The following is a 16913-nucleotide window of genomic DNA, read 5'->3' as shown; positions in this document are numbered from 1 at the left end:
TGTACACTGTTTCAGCCAACAATAATTAAGACCCGAGTTTTAGCAGTTAATTAATCCTGTAAGACAGACATTTGGACAAGAACTGTTGCATAGGATTCCCAGTGACATATTGGTATTTGTTAAATCATTGGGTAATTAATCAAATCAGGTATACCTTTAAAACATGTTTGTTCATAATATATAGGACAATAGTGCAAACATTTAATTACTATCACTTAAATTAGAAATATAGGTCTGTGTAGAATTCAGATGTATATTAATTTGAACATTATTGTATCAAATGCATGCATTCATAGAATATCAAGTATTTCACATTCTGCAAAAGGTGACAGCAGCTATAGATTTGGGCTATAAATACTATCAGATTCTACCAGTTACCTTACTCATATTAATATATTGTGTTATACATTAATTCTGCATGTATAAAACACCCAGAAGTAGGAGTTATCGACTACAATTAACATCTTTTTGACTCATTTAATCGAAGCACAATGTATATTTGATATGTTGAAAACCAGCATTTCAAACATTACTTAGCTGCAATTTCATCACGTACTGCAGTGCATAATACCGGACATATACTTGGGTTCATTTCCATTACTCGGCGAACTGGTTAAACACGGCAGTGCCTTTCTGCAAACATCAGCTACTGGAGTTCCAATGAAGCTCAAGAGTCGAGAGCTTGTTTTTACACATACAAATTTATTTGTCATTACACAGGCTACTCCTTCTTGGCAGCAGCCTTCCTCATCGCAGCCAGAATGTTGCTGAGCTCTTCCCTCTTTCTCTTGGCGCGGATGTGAGTTCCCACCTGCACACACACAGAGATGATGAGGATAATAATAATGTGAGGTTCAGCAGAAATCAAGCCTGCTTCTACAACAGCAGTGTTATGTGCTGTTAGAATATCCTTTAGTGGCTTCAAGTGAACATAAGACCAGATGCTGTATTATTATCATTACTTCTCTAAAATGGTTATTTGAAAAAACTAATGCAAACAAAATATGAAAATATTAGTGCTGTCAAACGATTAATCGCATCCAAAATAAAGTATGCGTGTATATTTATTAGGTCTATATAAATATGCACGTATACATTTAAGTTTATATAATATAAATATATACACATGCACCAAATTAGGTGAACGTGACAGATTGGACACGTACCCTTTTCTTGATGAACTTGAGGGCGCGCTTGTCCTTGGACACCTTGAGCAGCTCCATAGCGCGCCTCTCGTACGGAGCGAAACCGCACACCTCGCGGATCATGTCGCGCACAAACTTGCTGTGTTTGGTCAGGCGCTGAAACACAACAACAAGCACCATAATAATGAATACATTATAGTGCATGATGGGAGAAACTCCAGGGATTAGGAAGGTTTAGCGCAAATGAAGAAAATCTAAAAAAGTTACAATACACTACCAGTCAGACGTTTTAGAACAATGTTTTCAAGCCTGCATTTATGATCCAAAATACAGCAAAAATTTGAAATATTTTTACAATTTAAAAGAACTGTTTTCTATTGGAATATATTGTCATTTATTGATTGATTTCTGAAGATCATGTGACACTGAAGACTGCAGTAATACAGCGCTGCATCACAGAAATAAATTACAGTTTACAATATATTCCAATAGAAAACAGTTCATTTAAATTGTACTATTTTTGCTGTATTTTGGATCAAATGAATGCAGGCTTGGTGAGACTTACCAATCTCACTGTTCAAAAGCTTTTGACTGGTAGCGTATGTCAATACGGTCTTGTATTAGCAGCACAAATGCAACTTTCAATAGCTCTCCATTACTATTTAATTCATTTTACAAACAGAACACCACTAGAATAAAGTAAAACATCTGTATATTCCATGTCCTAACTCTCGATTTCCAGTGAAAATGTCTAAAGATGCATTTATTTGAAGCAAAACCACACAAAATGTCTAATAAATGTCAAGTTATTTTGTGATTACGCCAATGGTATTTCAAAGCCAAAAGTTTTCACACCCCAATGACAGATTCTTGTTTTAGACTTCATTCTGCAGCTCAAGTTTCTTGATTTAAGGATGTTCAGATGCTTGCATTGGAAAACGAGATAAATACTGATTTATTGCATTAATAATAACTTTATAATAACAGACTTACTCCTCGCCTGCGGCCGTGCTTGGGCTTGGAGACGTTTTTGGTGACTGGATGGCCTTTGTTGAGACCCACTGCCATAGGATACCTGATGGCCATGTCTGTGGAGAGAAATATGATTTAATAAACATTCATAACCGGGTTAAATATGATTTAATAAACATTCATAACCGGGTTAAATATGACTTAATAAACATTCATAACCGGGTTAAACACGGGCATGTGTGCTGAGAGGATGACAGCTAGAAACTATTATAGAACAATATTTCCAGATTCGGGCGAATATATTGAACATTTCTACTCTTTTTGGGTTTGGAGATGATATATTATGCTTTATTTATAATAACAGCGTTTTGAGAATCCAGTTAAGAGCGCTATATAACATCCCAAACCCCGCCAACATCGGGCTTAAAGTTCACAATAGCGACTGGAAACCGCTTCAAACTGTTTATATTTGCCAGAACAGACGCGTTTGTGTTGATTTGAGCCGCGATGGATTAGATATTAATGTGATTTTATCAATTGTGATTCTCCGGCGATTCATACCTGCGTTTTGCTAATGGCGTCCAAACCGGAAGGAGCGTTGTCAAGCGGAAGCTGATCTTTCACACGCGACGGAGAGAAAGCAGTTCGCGGGAAAAATAAGTGGCGCCGCCTAGAAGCGAGTAAACGATCTAGTTATTATTTTTAATCCATGTCTTTTCCTTACACATTTTATTTTCCTTGCAAAAAATGGCACATGTTTGGAAATTTCTACTTATTTTCATATTTGTTATATTATTTTGTTGTCTATTATCATTCTCAAAATAATAACAATAAAAAGGCTTTTATTAGATTTATTTATATTTTAAATGTCTTTCAGTGCCTTACTGAGTCTATTTTCCGTTTAGACAGCAGTAAAATAATAATAATAATATAAATGCGTGAATTATGAGCCACACACAAAATTTAAAAAAGGAAAACATCAAAACCTAAACATGAAAAACATAATAAGGTAATATGAAAAATACACACAAATGTAAAAATACGGAGAAAAAAAAGAAAGTTGCTAGGGCTCTTCGAAAAGTATAAAATAACGAGAGTGTAATATTTCCCACATGGCTGTTCGGCGCTTTTCAAGTGTCGGACTACATTTCCCATGAGCACTCGGGCTGAGTTTCGGCGCGGTTTTACGCGAGCGGCGGCCATTTTCTTTTCACACCGCCGTTTCAAAGACAGCCAACCAGCTCTCGGACTACAAAACAGAGTTTCATTCAAAAAAACTCCTCAAACTAAAACTTCCGACCGCCACCGGAGGACCGTCCCAAGCGCGACTCGGAGGAGTGTTTATTTGAGCTGAAGTGGGTGTCTGTAGCGTGAAGCGATATGGCGACCGCAACCCCGAGCCGCGCGTCGGCCGCGCGAACACCGCTGAGCCCCGCGAGGATCTCGCGTCTGCAGGAGAAACAGGAGCTGAGCGCGCTGAACGACCGCCTGGCCGTTTACATCGACCGCGTGCGCTCCCTGGAGCTCGAGAACGACCGGCTGCTCGTTAAAGTGTCCGAGAAGGAGGAAGTCACGACCAGAGAGGTAACAACGATCCTTTGTGTTGCTTTTACCGGCGATAAACCCGCCTGTACATGCAATCTTCACCTCCAGAGTCGCTAACGTTACGTGTGGCTGTTAATACAGGCTTCTAGTTGATATCGCGTGTTCATTTTCTGCTTTTAGTGTGCGTTTAAACATTTAGAACTTTCCAAGTGTGTTGCGCGTGATGCACAGCATTTGAAAAATCGCGCGAGGAAGTCATGCATTTTGACCGAATCGAGCTCTGCACTGAATAACGTGCTCTGCGTTCGCACAGATCTGTACATGCAGATGTCTGGGACATCTATAAAGTGCACGCAGGGAGGAGTTGTGTCCATATGCTTCTACTTTGTGAGTTTAATTTGATTTATGCATGAGTCGTGCACTTAAAATGCGTGTAAAACCGCGCTAAGTGCGCGTTTGGAGGAATTCCTGGACTTTTGAGTCTCGTCCTGGTGTGTTTGGGCGTTTTCCTCAAAGTTTGGGAGTGGCCAAATGCTCTTTTCAAATTTGAATCTGATCGCCACCATCTGTTGCCTTTTCTTTTGAATGGTGACCACATCAAACTCAACCCTCATTTATCATAAATGCAAAAAGAAATGGCTTGAATGCATCGTCCTATAAAAGCATGCTGGCATTTCAACTCAAACTCAGTTTATGTGCAAGTAATGTCTGATAGTACTTGTTTATGGTTTTAATTCCTGAAATCATCAACTATAAAAAAAAATATGCTTGAGCCAGTATAGTCAATATACTATTATATTTTGAATTAGATTTAGTTTTTATGAAAGCCCGTTTCCGCCACACAAGTTATTTGCCACTTTTTAATCTCAGTTCTGTCTTTTTTCCCTTGCAATAATGAAAAAAAAAATCTAAATTGTGACACAAAAAGTTGCAGTTACCTTTTTGTATTCCTTGGCAGGAAAAAAAACAATTGCAAGCTGTAATTTTAAAATTGCACACACAAAAATACATAACTTATATTTTTAAGAAATAGTTTTTTTCCCCCTCAGAATTGCAAGTTTGTTTAATATAAGTCTGTTTACATATCCACATCTCAGAATTGTGTAAATATACATATATATTAGCAATTTATTATTATTTTGTTGCATAAACAGGCTTCCATATATTTTAGTTATTTTTAATTTTCATTTAAAGTTTTAGTAATTTGTCCAATAATTGCCTTTTTTGTAAATAATTTGTAATGTCTTTTTTTTTAATATCTATTTTAGAATATTTTACTGTACTTTTAGTCATTTAGCAGACGCTTTTATCCAAGAAAAAGTAACTAAAACTAAAAGTTAACACTCTGTAAATACTCTATACACACACATTTAACAAAATACATCATATTTTTTAGTACATCAACTTAAATGAAAATGAGATGTTGCTTTGGCAGCTAGCTGAAGAGATATATTTTAAAGTCTTTATTTATTTTAGTGGTTTTAGTTGTAACTGTGGTGTAAATCTCAGACTGTTTTTTCGTTCAGGTGTCTGGGATAAAGTCTCTTTACGAGGGCGAGCTCGCGGACGCCAGGCGAGTGCTTGACGAAACTTCACGTGAAAGAGCCAAACTTCAGATCAATCTTGGAAGAGCCAACTCTGAGCTCGAGGAGGTCACCCGCAAGTGAGTACTGCTCCAAAACACACTCGTCGAGTCCATTATCCTCATTTAATTACCCATAAGGTGGCCGTCTTAACTTAAGTTGGTCTTAACTAACCTGACTCAAATCCGCTTCCATCTGCTGCTTTGAATAATGCCACCAGAAGATCAGCGTCTCCGTGTTTGGCCCACATTTGCTTCAGACTTCGTGTTTGGTTGATCTCGTTGCTAATGAACGCTTATAAACAGGAAGTCTGTTGCTACGCGCTCGATTGTGGGCGACTGTTTTAACCGCAGGAGTGTGTCACATTATGCATTTGTCACGCAGATTTCACTAGTTTCATCTGCACTTTTTAAATTTTTTTTTGAGAATCTCAATTACGTCAGATGAAATGATAGCAGAGCTTGTGTTGTAGCAACTGAAAAAAATACAGGAAATTATTTGTAGAGGGATTAAACGTTTTGTGCGTTGATAGGCGTGTTGAAACACGTCAAACTCAGCCTACATTATTATTATTATTATTATTATAACATACACATTTTTTATAGTATATCTTGTGCTTATTTTAATAAAGACAATAGTGTTATTTGTATACTTTTATTATTGTTTATATGGTTTGCATTATATTCATATAATCTATTTTTTAAATTTACGTCTTTTAATGTAATTCATACATTTCTATTGCTTATATTTATTACAGTATTAATAAAAATTACAACATCATTTTATTATTCACGTTATTTCTACTTCAACCATCTATATTTAATATTTAAAATATATATTATTATTATTATTCATAATGGCTTATTATTGATATAATTGCATTTTTTTGCCTTTTTTTGTTTTTTATTTGGAAATTTAATGGTAATGTTTTACTTATTTATTTTTTTATATTTATTACTATTATTATTATTATCATCCTAAATTGTATAACTTTTATTTTGATTTATATAATTAATATTTTTATAACTTATCAATATCATCATTAATTGTATAACTTAATATTGATCTTATTTAATATTTTTTCATTTTATAGCTTGTTTATATTTGTATTTTGTTACTGGACATTTTGATTGCTTGGGTAATTGAATTTGTTTATAACTAAACCATTATTATTGAGTGTTTGAGTACAGTTAAGGCTTAATTAAAATTTTGGGATTAGTGAGATGAACAGCTTTCAGTGCAAGAATATAAAAACTAGTACTTCATCTCGTTCAGTAAAACATCTTTCCATTGATCTTTGGCATCAATAAAAAAAAATTATCTGACATTTTCTGTAACATGATATAAAAAAAGCAAAGCATTAAAACTGAACACAATACATTTTGATATGAAAACACATGAAGCACGTTCAAGTGTTTAAGGATAAATCATGGAATGAATTTAATGCACTAACGATTGGTTTTGACTCTTTATTAATCCAAAGATTGGCCGTCTGAATTTATTTTCCAGCTATAAGAAGAAGGATGGAGACTTGGCTGTGGCTCAGGCTCGAATCAAGGAACTGGAAGCTCAATACAACAAGAACGAGGCGGCTCTCAACACGGCGCTCCGCGAGAACAAGTCTTTATCCGCAGAACTCGCCGACCTGAAGGCTCAGCTGGCCAAAGTAAGTCCCTCGATCCTCATTTCAGCGTCCTTCGCTTCAGAATAACGTCTAACGGAGGCGCTGGTCTCTTCGTTTCAGGCTGAAGACGCTCACGGCGTGGCCAAGAAACAGCTGGAGGCGGAGACGCTAATGAGGGTGGATCTGGAAAACCGCTGCCAGAGCCTGGCGGAGGATCTTGAGTTCAGGAAGAGCATGTTTGAGGAGGTCAGTGCAGCTAATAAAAGAAAATCAAACTGCGCTAGGTGTGTGCGATATACCGTATTGACCCGAATATAAGACGACCCCCCCTTTCTCCAGATGTACCTTTTGGAAAAAGGCTTTTTGAAAACCAAATCTGTTTTTTTCTCAGTAAAACGCATTTTTTCTTAAATTATTTTCATGCATTTTTCTCCTATTTAAATTTTAGTTTTGAAAGTATGGTAAATACTGGTAAAATGTACCAACAGTCACATTTAAAAATATACACTTCTTGATATACCATAAAAATAACAGGTAGCCCTTCTGAATTATATCATATTCAGGCTATCCATCTCATAGTAGCTTACCGAAATTTTATTAATAGTAGAAGTGAAATCTTATTGTAGTCTTCAAATCTGGGTACGGTCTTACGTTTTAAAATCTCGTACAGACGAAGTTAGTTCCCATCAGGCTAACATGACGGATAAGCTTTTCTTTTTCTTGTGTTTTCACTCGTGATCTTTACAACACACATTACATTACAATTTCATGGCACACTCATTTTACGCGTATTTGGCGCCACCTATTGTTGTGGATGTATTATTGACATGTCAAAGTCTAGACCCTGAATATAAGATGACCGTGTTTTTTTTGTGTTTTTTCTGAAGTATTTCCAAGAAAAAAAGTTGTTTTAATGCTGTGGGATTTTAAATTATCGAGCATATCGCAAAAACTAGGCGTGCTCCGATCAGGTGTTTGAGGCCGATCCCTGATCACAGAAAGCAGTATCTGCCTATACCGATCTTTTAAAGTCGCCTTTTTATCATGTAGAATTATTTATAGCGATGATCCAATCAAGATTTTTAGACATTTATTTCATTTTTTCAATTTCGTCTCTCTTGTGAGAGGTTTTTTTTTTTTTTTTTTTTTTTGAGAGGTGGAGGAGAGCATTTTTTAGACATTTTTCAAAAATATATATTTATCTACCCTAAACGTTTGATCATGCCCTGCATTTTTGTTTTTAAAATCGTGCAATTGTTGCACAATAGCTTGCACACAGCACAAGCCTGATTTTGTGAGCTGTATGTGAGATGGGCCTTTTACACCTGGTTAACACATACTCTGTTTGCAGTGCGTATGCAGTCCATGTGTGGTACGAAAGCGGTGCAGAAGCAATACGGACTGTGCTTTCACATGGGAGTGTGCTACTGATACGAGACCGCCGATCAAACATCCCAATGCGATTATCGGCCGATAATGATCGGTAGCCGATGAATCGGAGCACCCCTAGAAAAACCAAACAAAACACACCTACACAGTGCGCACACATTACGTGATGAAGTCTAGTAGGTTAGACTAGTGCGCGTTTAGTGTGTTCTTTCACTGCATGATTCAGTCTATTAAAATGATCACAAAATTCAATATATGGGGGCAAAAAATTTATATATTTATATATCATTTTGATGTAGTTGATCAATATCACACAAAGAGTGCCTTTTTTTTTTTTTTTTTTACGAGCGCAATTTATTTTATTTTTTTTCTACAACAGTTCAATAAACAAGAAGTGAATAGAGAGACTTAAGTTGTTGACACCATATTGTCTGTTTTCAATAACAAAAATGGCTCCAAACAAAGCCACAGCACTGGTTTGCGTCTCTGAGCAACTTAACGAAGTTTCGTTCCTGAATGAATCAACCGTTTAAATGATTCTGTTCAATCGCAGTGACTCTCTTATAGAGATCGACCGATATTTAAGCATTTTATCATAATCTGATATCGGTTTTGTAATATCGGATTCACCGATAAATGCCGCTTCTCTGTATTGTTTTGTTGGTAGGATACTGTTAATTTTGTTGATTCTGATTTAATTTGTTTGGTAACAGCCTAAAAAAATAAATCTTATTCTAATTGACTGATTAAATGTGAAAATTTGACTCAAAAGATGATGCACGCTTTTAGAAAAATGGCTTTATAAAGGTAAAAATGCCCATAAAAGATAAAAATCAATTTAAACTTATTGAAAAAGATTAATTTCTATCACTGCTGTGAACTGACCACCACACAAAATATGAAGAACATCAAAAACTTCAGGAGTCAGCTGTCCACGGTAGATACCAACACAAAAACACACTTAGCAAAATATCGATAAAATCCCAGAAAATATAGCACACCCCTAAACTGTGCCGTCAAAATAAAAGTCAGACAGAAGAAAATATTGTCCGATAATAAAAAAAAAAAAGGCAAATATCGGCCGATATATCGGGTGACCATTACTTTCTCAAGTGAAAGGGCAGCTCTAACACGTGAATGTTTAATGCAGGAGGTGCGTGAGACGCGCCAGCGTCGGGAGAAGCGCATGGTGGAGGTGGATTCAGGCATTCAGCAGGACTACGAGTTCAAGCTGGCGCAGGCGCTGCAGGATCTGCGCAGGCAGCACGAGGAGCAAGTGCAGATCTACAAGGAGGAGCTGCAGCAGACCTTCAGGGCCAAGGTCAGAAATGCTTGATTCGCTAATAAAGTTGCTTTTGGTAGCATGGTTTGTTTGCTAACTGAAATCTTCCCTCTGCAGCTGGATAATGCCAAGGTGTCGTCTGACATGAACGATAAGGCAGTGCTCACCGCCCGCGAGGAGCTGCAGGAAGCCCACATGAGGATCGAGGGCCTGAGCTATCAGCTCAGCGCCCTGCAGAAACAGGTACGCACGGCCTGCCGTGTCCTAAATAAAGTCACAGCATCTTCAGTCATAATACTTAGCTCATGTGAATCTTCTAATCCATCAGGTATGCTTGGTTTTTAGGGTTAATGTTGCTTATAAACTCTTGCACTAGTGACGTTATGACAGGAGTAGGGCCTAGTTTTTATTTCAGCGTACTATATTGCCGCATGTACTTTTTCAGGCAGGATTTGCCCAGTGTTTCCGTAATACAGGGCTCGACAGTGAATGTTTCACTCGCATGTGTGACTACAGGTCCTTCAAAAAAATTAAAAGGTTCTCCCCCGGTTCCACAGACGAGGCTTAAGACTAATCTCAGACTAAAATCTAAGTCTGAGCTGTTTCAACTGAAAGAAATGTTATTTTTACAGCTCAATGTTATTTTTATTAAATATAGTAGGATTAAATTAATGCTAAATCATAGTCATTTAAAAAAAAAAAGTCAGTTTTATTTATTGATACACATCAAGTTATAAAGGTTTTAATATTTTAAAGCCTATTAATAAGTACTATAATTAAATACATTTTAAAGCAAAAAATTATTGAAAACTTTAGTGTTCTAATAAATTACACTTTATCTGTTTATTAAGGATTAGAAATTAGATAAATTTTCATTGAGCCCCTACAGTTTTTTTTGTTTATGTGCTCCTAAATTTTTCAAATCTGCAGCACATGTGCTGTTTGGGGGGGGGGACGAGACGTCAAAATGTGCAGAAACCCAAAAGCTGATGTATACATGTCCAAGTTGAAACTTCTGTTCTGTCTGTAGTTTTTCAAGAAAACACCACACACTGTTATAACGCTGAGCAGCACAAATGATCCGGTGAATTGCTGCCTGTCATTCACGCCCTGTTTTTGTCCCCCTGCAGGCGTCTGCGGCCGAGGAGCGCATCCGTGAGCTGGAGGAAATGCTGTCCAGCGATCGGGACAAGTACCGCCGACAGCTGGACACCAAGGAGCGCGAGATGGCCGAGCTGAGGGAGTGCATGCAGCAGCAGCTCAATGAGTACCAGGAGCTGCTGGACGTCAAACTGGCCCTGGACATGGAGATCAACGCCTACCGGAAGCTGCTGGAGGGCGAGGAGGACAGGTGAGCGTCTGTAACACAGGTTTGAGTCATGAAAAAATGACAGGAATGCAGACCAAGTCAGCTGCCAACATAGACAGCATTTTTGGGCTTTTAGCTTTCATACGGGTCCTATGATCTCCGCGATGCAGAAAACACTGAATTTAATGTATAACGTGGAATGCGATGAGTTAAACTAATGTAGGTCATTACACTTTAATCAAATCTAGATATGGACCAGCATCTGTAAATCTTAAACCGCAAAAAGACTTTAAATATGAATTCTTTGTGTTCTGTGCGTCTGTGTGAATGAATGCCATCTCACTAAATGAGGACATAAATACATGAACAACATCTCCAGAACTGCTCTGAGTCTCTTCATGAGCATTTTAATGTTTACAGTTTACAGTGACAGGGTGCGTGTAACAGATGTGACAGAGCTGTATGTCCCAAAGCTTGCCTACTCTTCTACTACACACTCAACAGTGTGTACGTTTTCTTCACCAAAAGAGTACATACTTCAAGGGTGCAGTATAAGTAGGCAGCAATACACTCAGAAACTTAAAAGGTATTCACAGCAACCCTTCAGAATAAAATTCGGTTTAACTTGAAGACATTGTGCCAGAAATATATGAGCCTACTATTGTTCAGTAGAATGTACTATAACTAAAACTTTATTTTTTAAGGAATAATCACAAAACATTTCTTCCATGTTCTAATTTTAACAGTAAATCCCCGTTGTTTGGTAAAAAAAAAAAAAAAAAAAGTTTGTTTAAATTTTCTGATAACCAGAAAAACTTATACACAACACAATTTCTGAGCTGATTTTTATTTATTTTTTTTAAGGCTATTATAGGAATCAATTTAAATAAATTAAGTTCAAATATTGTTAAAACGCAGAATTTGGTAACAACATATGGTGAGAATTTTTTTTTAATGTATAGGGTCCTAAATGTCATTTTTGTTAAGCTTTTAGTACATTAATGTGAAATTGTATAAGTTTCATGATTCTAATCAATTAGACGTACTGAAAAAACGGAATTTGAAACCGATTTCTTTGGGCCCTATGTCTGAAATTGCTGTCTGATTGCAAGACATAAGGCAATTAGACCCATGTCTTGCTAGGCTTTGTTATGCATTCAAACACGCCTGTGGACAAAAGTGCTGCCTATTGAGAAAGCAGCTCATGCTTCAAAACTGACTTCAAAACGTAAGAGTGCTGTGTCTTTTCTAGAAATAGAGACTTAAGCAGTTTGTTAGCGTTTGAACACACAGATTACTAGGTTTGTACAAGCCTGCGGCAGAAAACAGCATCAAGGAAGGAAGCTCACTTGGTTGTGTGACGCATTTAAATCAGCGACGCACACAAACTAGGTGTTTTTGAGCATTTTGCATGTGCTGATGGAGTTCTGGCAGCTGGTTATTATCATGGTTTGTCTTCAGGGACACCTGTAACTTGTTCAGAAACGCTTGTCAAACACACTTCACATTTTTGTGCTTCATACTTGACATAATCGACATGCCGGAGGGAGGAGTAAGGTAGGTTGTAAAATGTCACGCTGGAATGATAATTGTGTGTCTCGCTCATGCGCGAGCGAACCGATAGCAGCACTGTCGAAAAATGAGAGGTCCGAGAGCTCATTTAGCACGAAGACTTGAAGACCAGCAGGCAGCTAGACCGGCTTGAAGACTGAGACATAGTCTGCAGTTGAGATATTTGGAGCGCAGATGGTAGGAAGGAAAGGTGGAGCGTAGTTGCATAAACAGTCATTTTCATGGTGCAGTTGCCCATTTATTGTTCTTACTGACTTTCTACTATCACATACGTGATTTAACACGTGCGTCCCATGTCCTGTAGGCTGAAGTTGTCTCCCAGCCCTTCCTCTCGGGTCACAGTGTCCCGCTCCACAGCGAGTAGCACTTCTACGTCTTCACGTAGCACTCGCGCCAAGAGAAAGCGTGTGGAGCTGGAGGAAGCGTCCACCGCGGCTCCTAAAGTCCAGATCAGCCAGGAGGCCGAAGCCACGGGCAGCGTCAGTATCGAGGAGATCGACCTGGAGGGGAAATCTGTGACCCTCAGGAACAACTCTGACAAGGTACGGGCAATGGGGAGCTTTTGGGAAAAATAAATGCATCACTTTGCACAAGTTTCACTTTGTTTACGGGAAGACACTACAGGAAAAAGCAGTTTTTTTCATGCATTGGTCAGATTTGAAATTTTGTCTTTTCATAAAGAGTTGTTTTCCGACTAGTGGAAAGAAAACGTCTAAGATACTTTTTAAGTGTTATTGCACTTGCAATTGATTTCAACTGCAGTACATTTACTTAAGTTAGTTGTTTCTGCACTTCAGCAGCACTTACACCAAACTCAAGTTTTATTTCTATCTATATACTGAAGAGGGGTTTGTTCATATATCAGTCACCTGATTTTATAACCTTTTATTCATAAATTTATCTTTTTTTTTCTGGTTTTTGACAGTATTTTATGGATTGACAAAAAGGAATCCAAAATTGAACAAACGTTTAACACCAATATATCAACTAAAATAAATATAGATTTTGAACCTGGTTTATGCATTTCTGTTCTGGAAATATATGCATATTAGTGCATATTTAATTAGCTAATGCCTCGTTTACATATTTAAATATAACATTTCAGAAAACGTAATCAATCAGCTGGGGAAGTATGGTATGGAAGCACATTTCTGCTACTGAATAAAAAAAAAAACAGGTAATTGCGACTTTTTGTCTCATAATTGTAACTTTTTTTTTTTTTGCAATTGCGAGAGACTTCTGGCTTTTTTCTCAATTGTGTGATGTAAACTAGCAATTATAAGTATTTTTCACAGAATTGCGAGATATAATCTCAGTTGCAGAGTTATACAGTCAGAAATGATAAACTTGCAATTCTGAATTTTTTAATACCTCACAATGTCTCAGAATTCCAAGTATGGTGAGAAGTTGTAATCACCTTTATTTTTATTATTTAGTGGCAGAAACGGGCTTCTATAGTGCGGTGTTGTTTATTAGCTAATATATTTACCATGTGGTGCCTTGCTTTACAAAAGAACAAGGGAAAAAAGTATTTAATCATGTTTTTTATTCCAATTTTAGGATCAATCTCTGGGCAGCTGGCGACTAAAGAGACAAATTGCCGATGGAGAGGAAATCACCTATAAATTCAGTCCCAAGTTTGCCCTGAAGGCCGGCCAGACAGTAACGGTAAGCGAACGGGACCGTATTTCATTTAAATCTATCTCCAGACATTGACTAGATGTTAAAATGTTGTTTCTGTGAAAGGTGTGGAGCGCCGACGCCGGCGTGTCCCACAGTCCTCCTTCAGACCTGCTGTGGAAGAGCCAGCGCTCTTGGGGCACCGGAGAGAACATCCTCACCTTACTGGTTAATTCCAGCGGAGAGGTATGAAGAATAAGAACATGTGTGACCCTGGGCCACAAAACCATAAGGGTTCAGTCACAATGTATTTTTGGCTATTGCTACAAATATACCTGTGCTACTGAAGTGCTTTTGTGCTCCAGGGTCACACATTTCTGAACTTTGTTTTCCAGGAAGTGGCAAAGCGAACCGTCACAAAAAGCGTGATCGAAATGGAGAACGGTGATGACGAGGAGGAAGACTTCGGAGATGAAGATCTCTTCCATCAGCAGGTTCGTTAAACAAGAACTTGATGTAAAACGGCGATCTTGAGATGTTAAATTATAACCAAATTACTCTTGTTTCCAGGGCGATCCAAAGACGGGATCCAGAGAATGTGCCGTCATGTGATAGAGCCGCACACCTTTAGTATTTTCCTTCCCACGATTCAGTCTTTTTTGTAGAGCCACTACTTTTGTATTCCTCGAATCATGCGTTCATAACGCCCCTTCCTCGATCCTTTATTTGTACGGACCTCATTTGTAAAGCCAGTTAATCTTGAGCTGCGATGCTATTTTTCAGTCGCCGCTCATCAATGAATAGTCCAGATCACGTTTCCAGACGGCGGTGACATCCCATTACGTACCGAGAATGAGTCAAACCACTTGAAATTGAGTATTTGTGCGAGCCGGTGACTAACGAATCTGCATAGTCATGTCAATGAATCATGCATGTTCTCGTCACCGCGGGGGTATGAATGGGGGAATTATTATTGTTCTGTAGTGCACTATAGCCCGTAACTGACAGCTGTCGCTTAGCGTACCTTATGTTATTGTGCTTCGCCAACCAGATGAACAGGGTGGAAACTAGATGACTCTAAACGACCGTCTAAACGTCATGCGTTTGAATCAGTGACTGACTCATTTGAGATCCCCGCTCAACCTAAATGCATAACATACTCAAAAGGTAGTACAATGATTGAGAAGCTACTCCATTCAGTATTCAAAGGAGTTCATTTCAATATTCAAAACATTTGAATGGGAAAAATGGTTGAATTCTGTATTGAAATTGGACCTGAATCGGCACACTTTTACAAAAGCGCAGATGCTCGCGCAGATTAACCAAAGAAATGGACAACGAATGAAACCAATCTGCCTTTATTTCTTGCTTTGCGCGATTTGCAAACTTGAGACTCTGAATAAAATAAAACCGAATCCAGTCAATAATCTGCATCCATTCCACCCTGTTGATTCTGTTGCATTTAAGTTTTAAAACGTACTTTTTTTTATCTTAAATGTTTCTCAGACAATTATGCATGCAGCAGATATTTTTATAAGAAACTGGTCTGAGAGTTACTGTGAGCTCTAGGGGTTGACTCTTCAATTTTTCAGACAAACTGCGTAATACTGTAGTTTGTTTTTTAGCTACAATCGTATATTTTTGATAGTTTTTTCCTCAGGATTTTTAAAACCCTAGTGCACAACGTATTATACATTTGTGAATGTATTCGGTGCAGTGTGTACAAAACAAAATTGACCTGGGAAACATTTGGTAATTTCTTTCTTTTATAAGCCGGTAATGCAGTGTGGAACTATTTAGTTATTTTAACGGGGCTATCATTATCTACATGTTTCTTTTGAAGGTTCTGCGAGAACGAATTCAATTGGGGCGCGCAAAATTGAGTAAAGTTGTATGTGTGTACATTTGTTACTTGGCCTCTGAGCTAATAAAATCTACATTTTTGTTTAGTTTTTAACATGGCAACTGTTTTCTTTGTCAAACACTCCACATCTGTGAATTTTAAATTGAGCTTCTTTTAGTTGCGTACACTGTTTTCAAGAGGAAAGTCATTTCCTTGTTCTTTCAGGTTTTATTAGACGGGGCTGTGACTTATGTAACGGATACAATGTGCTTTGGTGTGTTTAACTACGAAATTGTCAATCTGTCAGTAATCTACTGTAAAGTAAAAATTGCTGTTTGAACTAGCATCAAAAGCATACAAATGTGAGTTTAAGGCATAAATTGTGAACTATGAATCCAATTTGTTATGGGGTAAATTGTACGAAGGCTACAAGAGGCGGGTGCATGCCAAAAGTGTCATTTATTGTGATCTATTTTACTTTGACTTGTCTTTTTTTGTATGCAATATCCAATAAATGTTTGAAATATTAAGTTGTGCGAACTCTGAATGACTCTGCAAAACACTGCTTGTAACATTGGCTCTAAACAACTTGATTTATACAGCCTCGGGTGGCTTATTATTTATAAAACGCAGGTAAGTTTTCAAATTGGTGTTTAGAGGTGGCTTATTTATTTTTATAACATTGAAGCAACAGAGATGGAAGTGTCAGTTTTATACTATGTTTAGTATTGGTCTTTCTCATATATGGCACAATCTACAGAGTTCCTGTGACATTCAACTTGAGCCTGCTACATGAATTATTCATATGTGTATAGACATGCAAGAATATATGTTGCAGTTATGAATAATTCAAGACATTGCCATGTTTATTTGAAATACGCAGCTACAGTAAGAACTCTGCCTTAGTTAAATTAAGTCATTGCAATATTCCACCTTATCGACCAATTTGTTGTGCATTACTATTTGAGCTGGTAACACTTTACCCACAAGCCATTTCACCACTAGAGCGCACCACACTCCTAAAGTACG

The 16913-nt window shown here is 37.6% G+C and overlaps 2 protein-coding genes across 2 annotated transcripts; one reads left to right on the top strand and one right to left on the bottom strand.

The window, feature by feature from the left end:
• Positions 1–682: 682 nt before the first annotated feature.
• Positions 683–3348, bottom strand: LOC306875326 (large ribosomal subunit protein eL36). The gene is made up of 4 exons (XM_079425813.1): positions 2679–3348; positions 2139–2233; positions 1167–1301; positions 683–811 (listed from the first exon to the last, which is right to left on the bottom strand). The coding sequence occupies exons 2-4, from the start codon at positions 2229–2231 to the stop codon at positions 722–724; spliced, it is 318 nt and encodes a 105-aa protein (XP_079281939.1). The 5' UTR covers positions 2232–2233; positions 2679–3348; the 3' UTR covers positions 683–721.
• LOC306875324 (lamin-B2-like) lies at positions 3315–16412 on the top strand. The gene is made up of 12 exons (XM_079425810.1): positions 3315–3701; positions 5189–5325; positions 6755–6911; positions 6990–7115; positions 9409–9579; positions 9658–9783; positions 10671–10891; positions 12726–12963; positions 13982–14089; positions 14168–14287; positions 14437–14535; positions 14612–16412. The coding sequence occupies exons 1-12, from the start codon at positions 3498–3500 to the stop codon at positions 14651–14653; spliced, it is 1749 nt and encodes a 582-aa protein (XP_079281936.1). The 5' UTR covers positions 3315–3497; the 3' UTR covers positions 14654–16412.
• The last annotated feature ends 501 nt before the right edge of the window (positions 16413–16913 follow it).

The sequence above is a fragment of the Barbus barbus genome (genome assembly GCF_936440315.1).
Source record: "Barbus barbus genome assembly, chromosome: 9".
NCBI lineage: Eukaryota > Metazoa > Chordata > Actinopteri > Cypriniformes > Cyprinidae > Barbus > Barbus barbus.
This window is presented reverse-complemented; position numbering and strand designations above follow the sequence as displayed.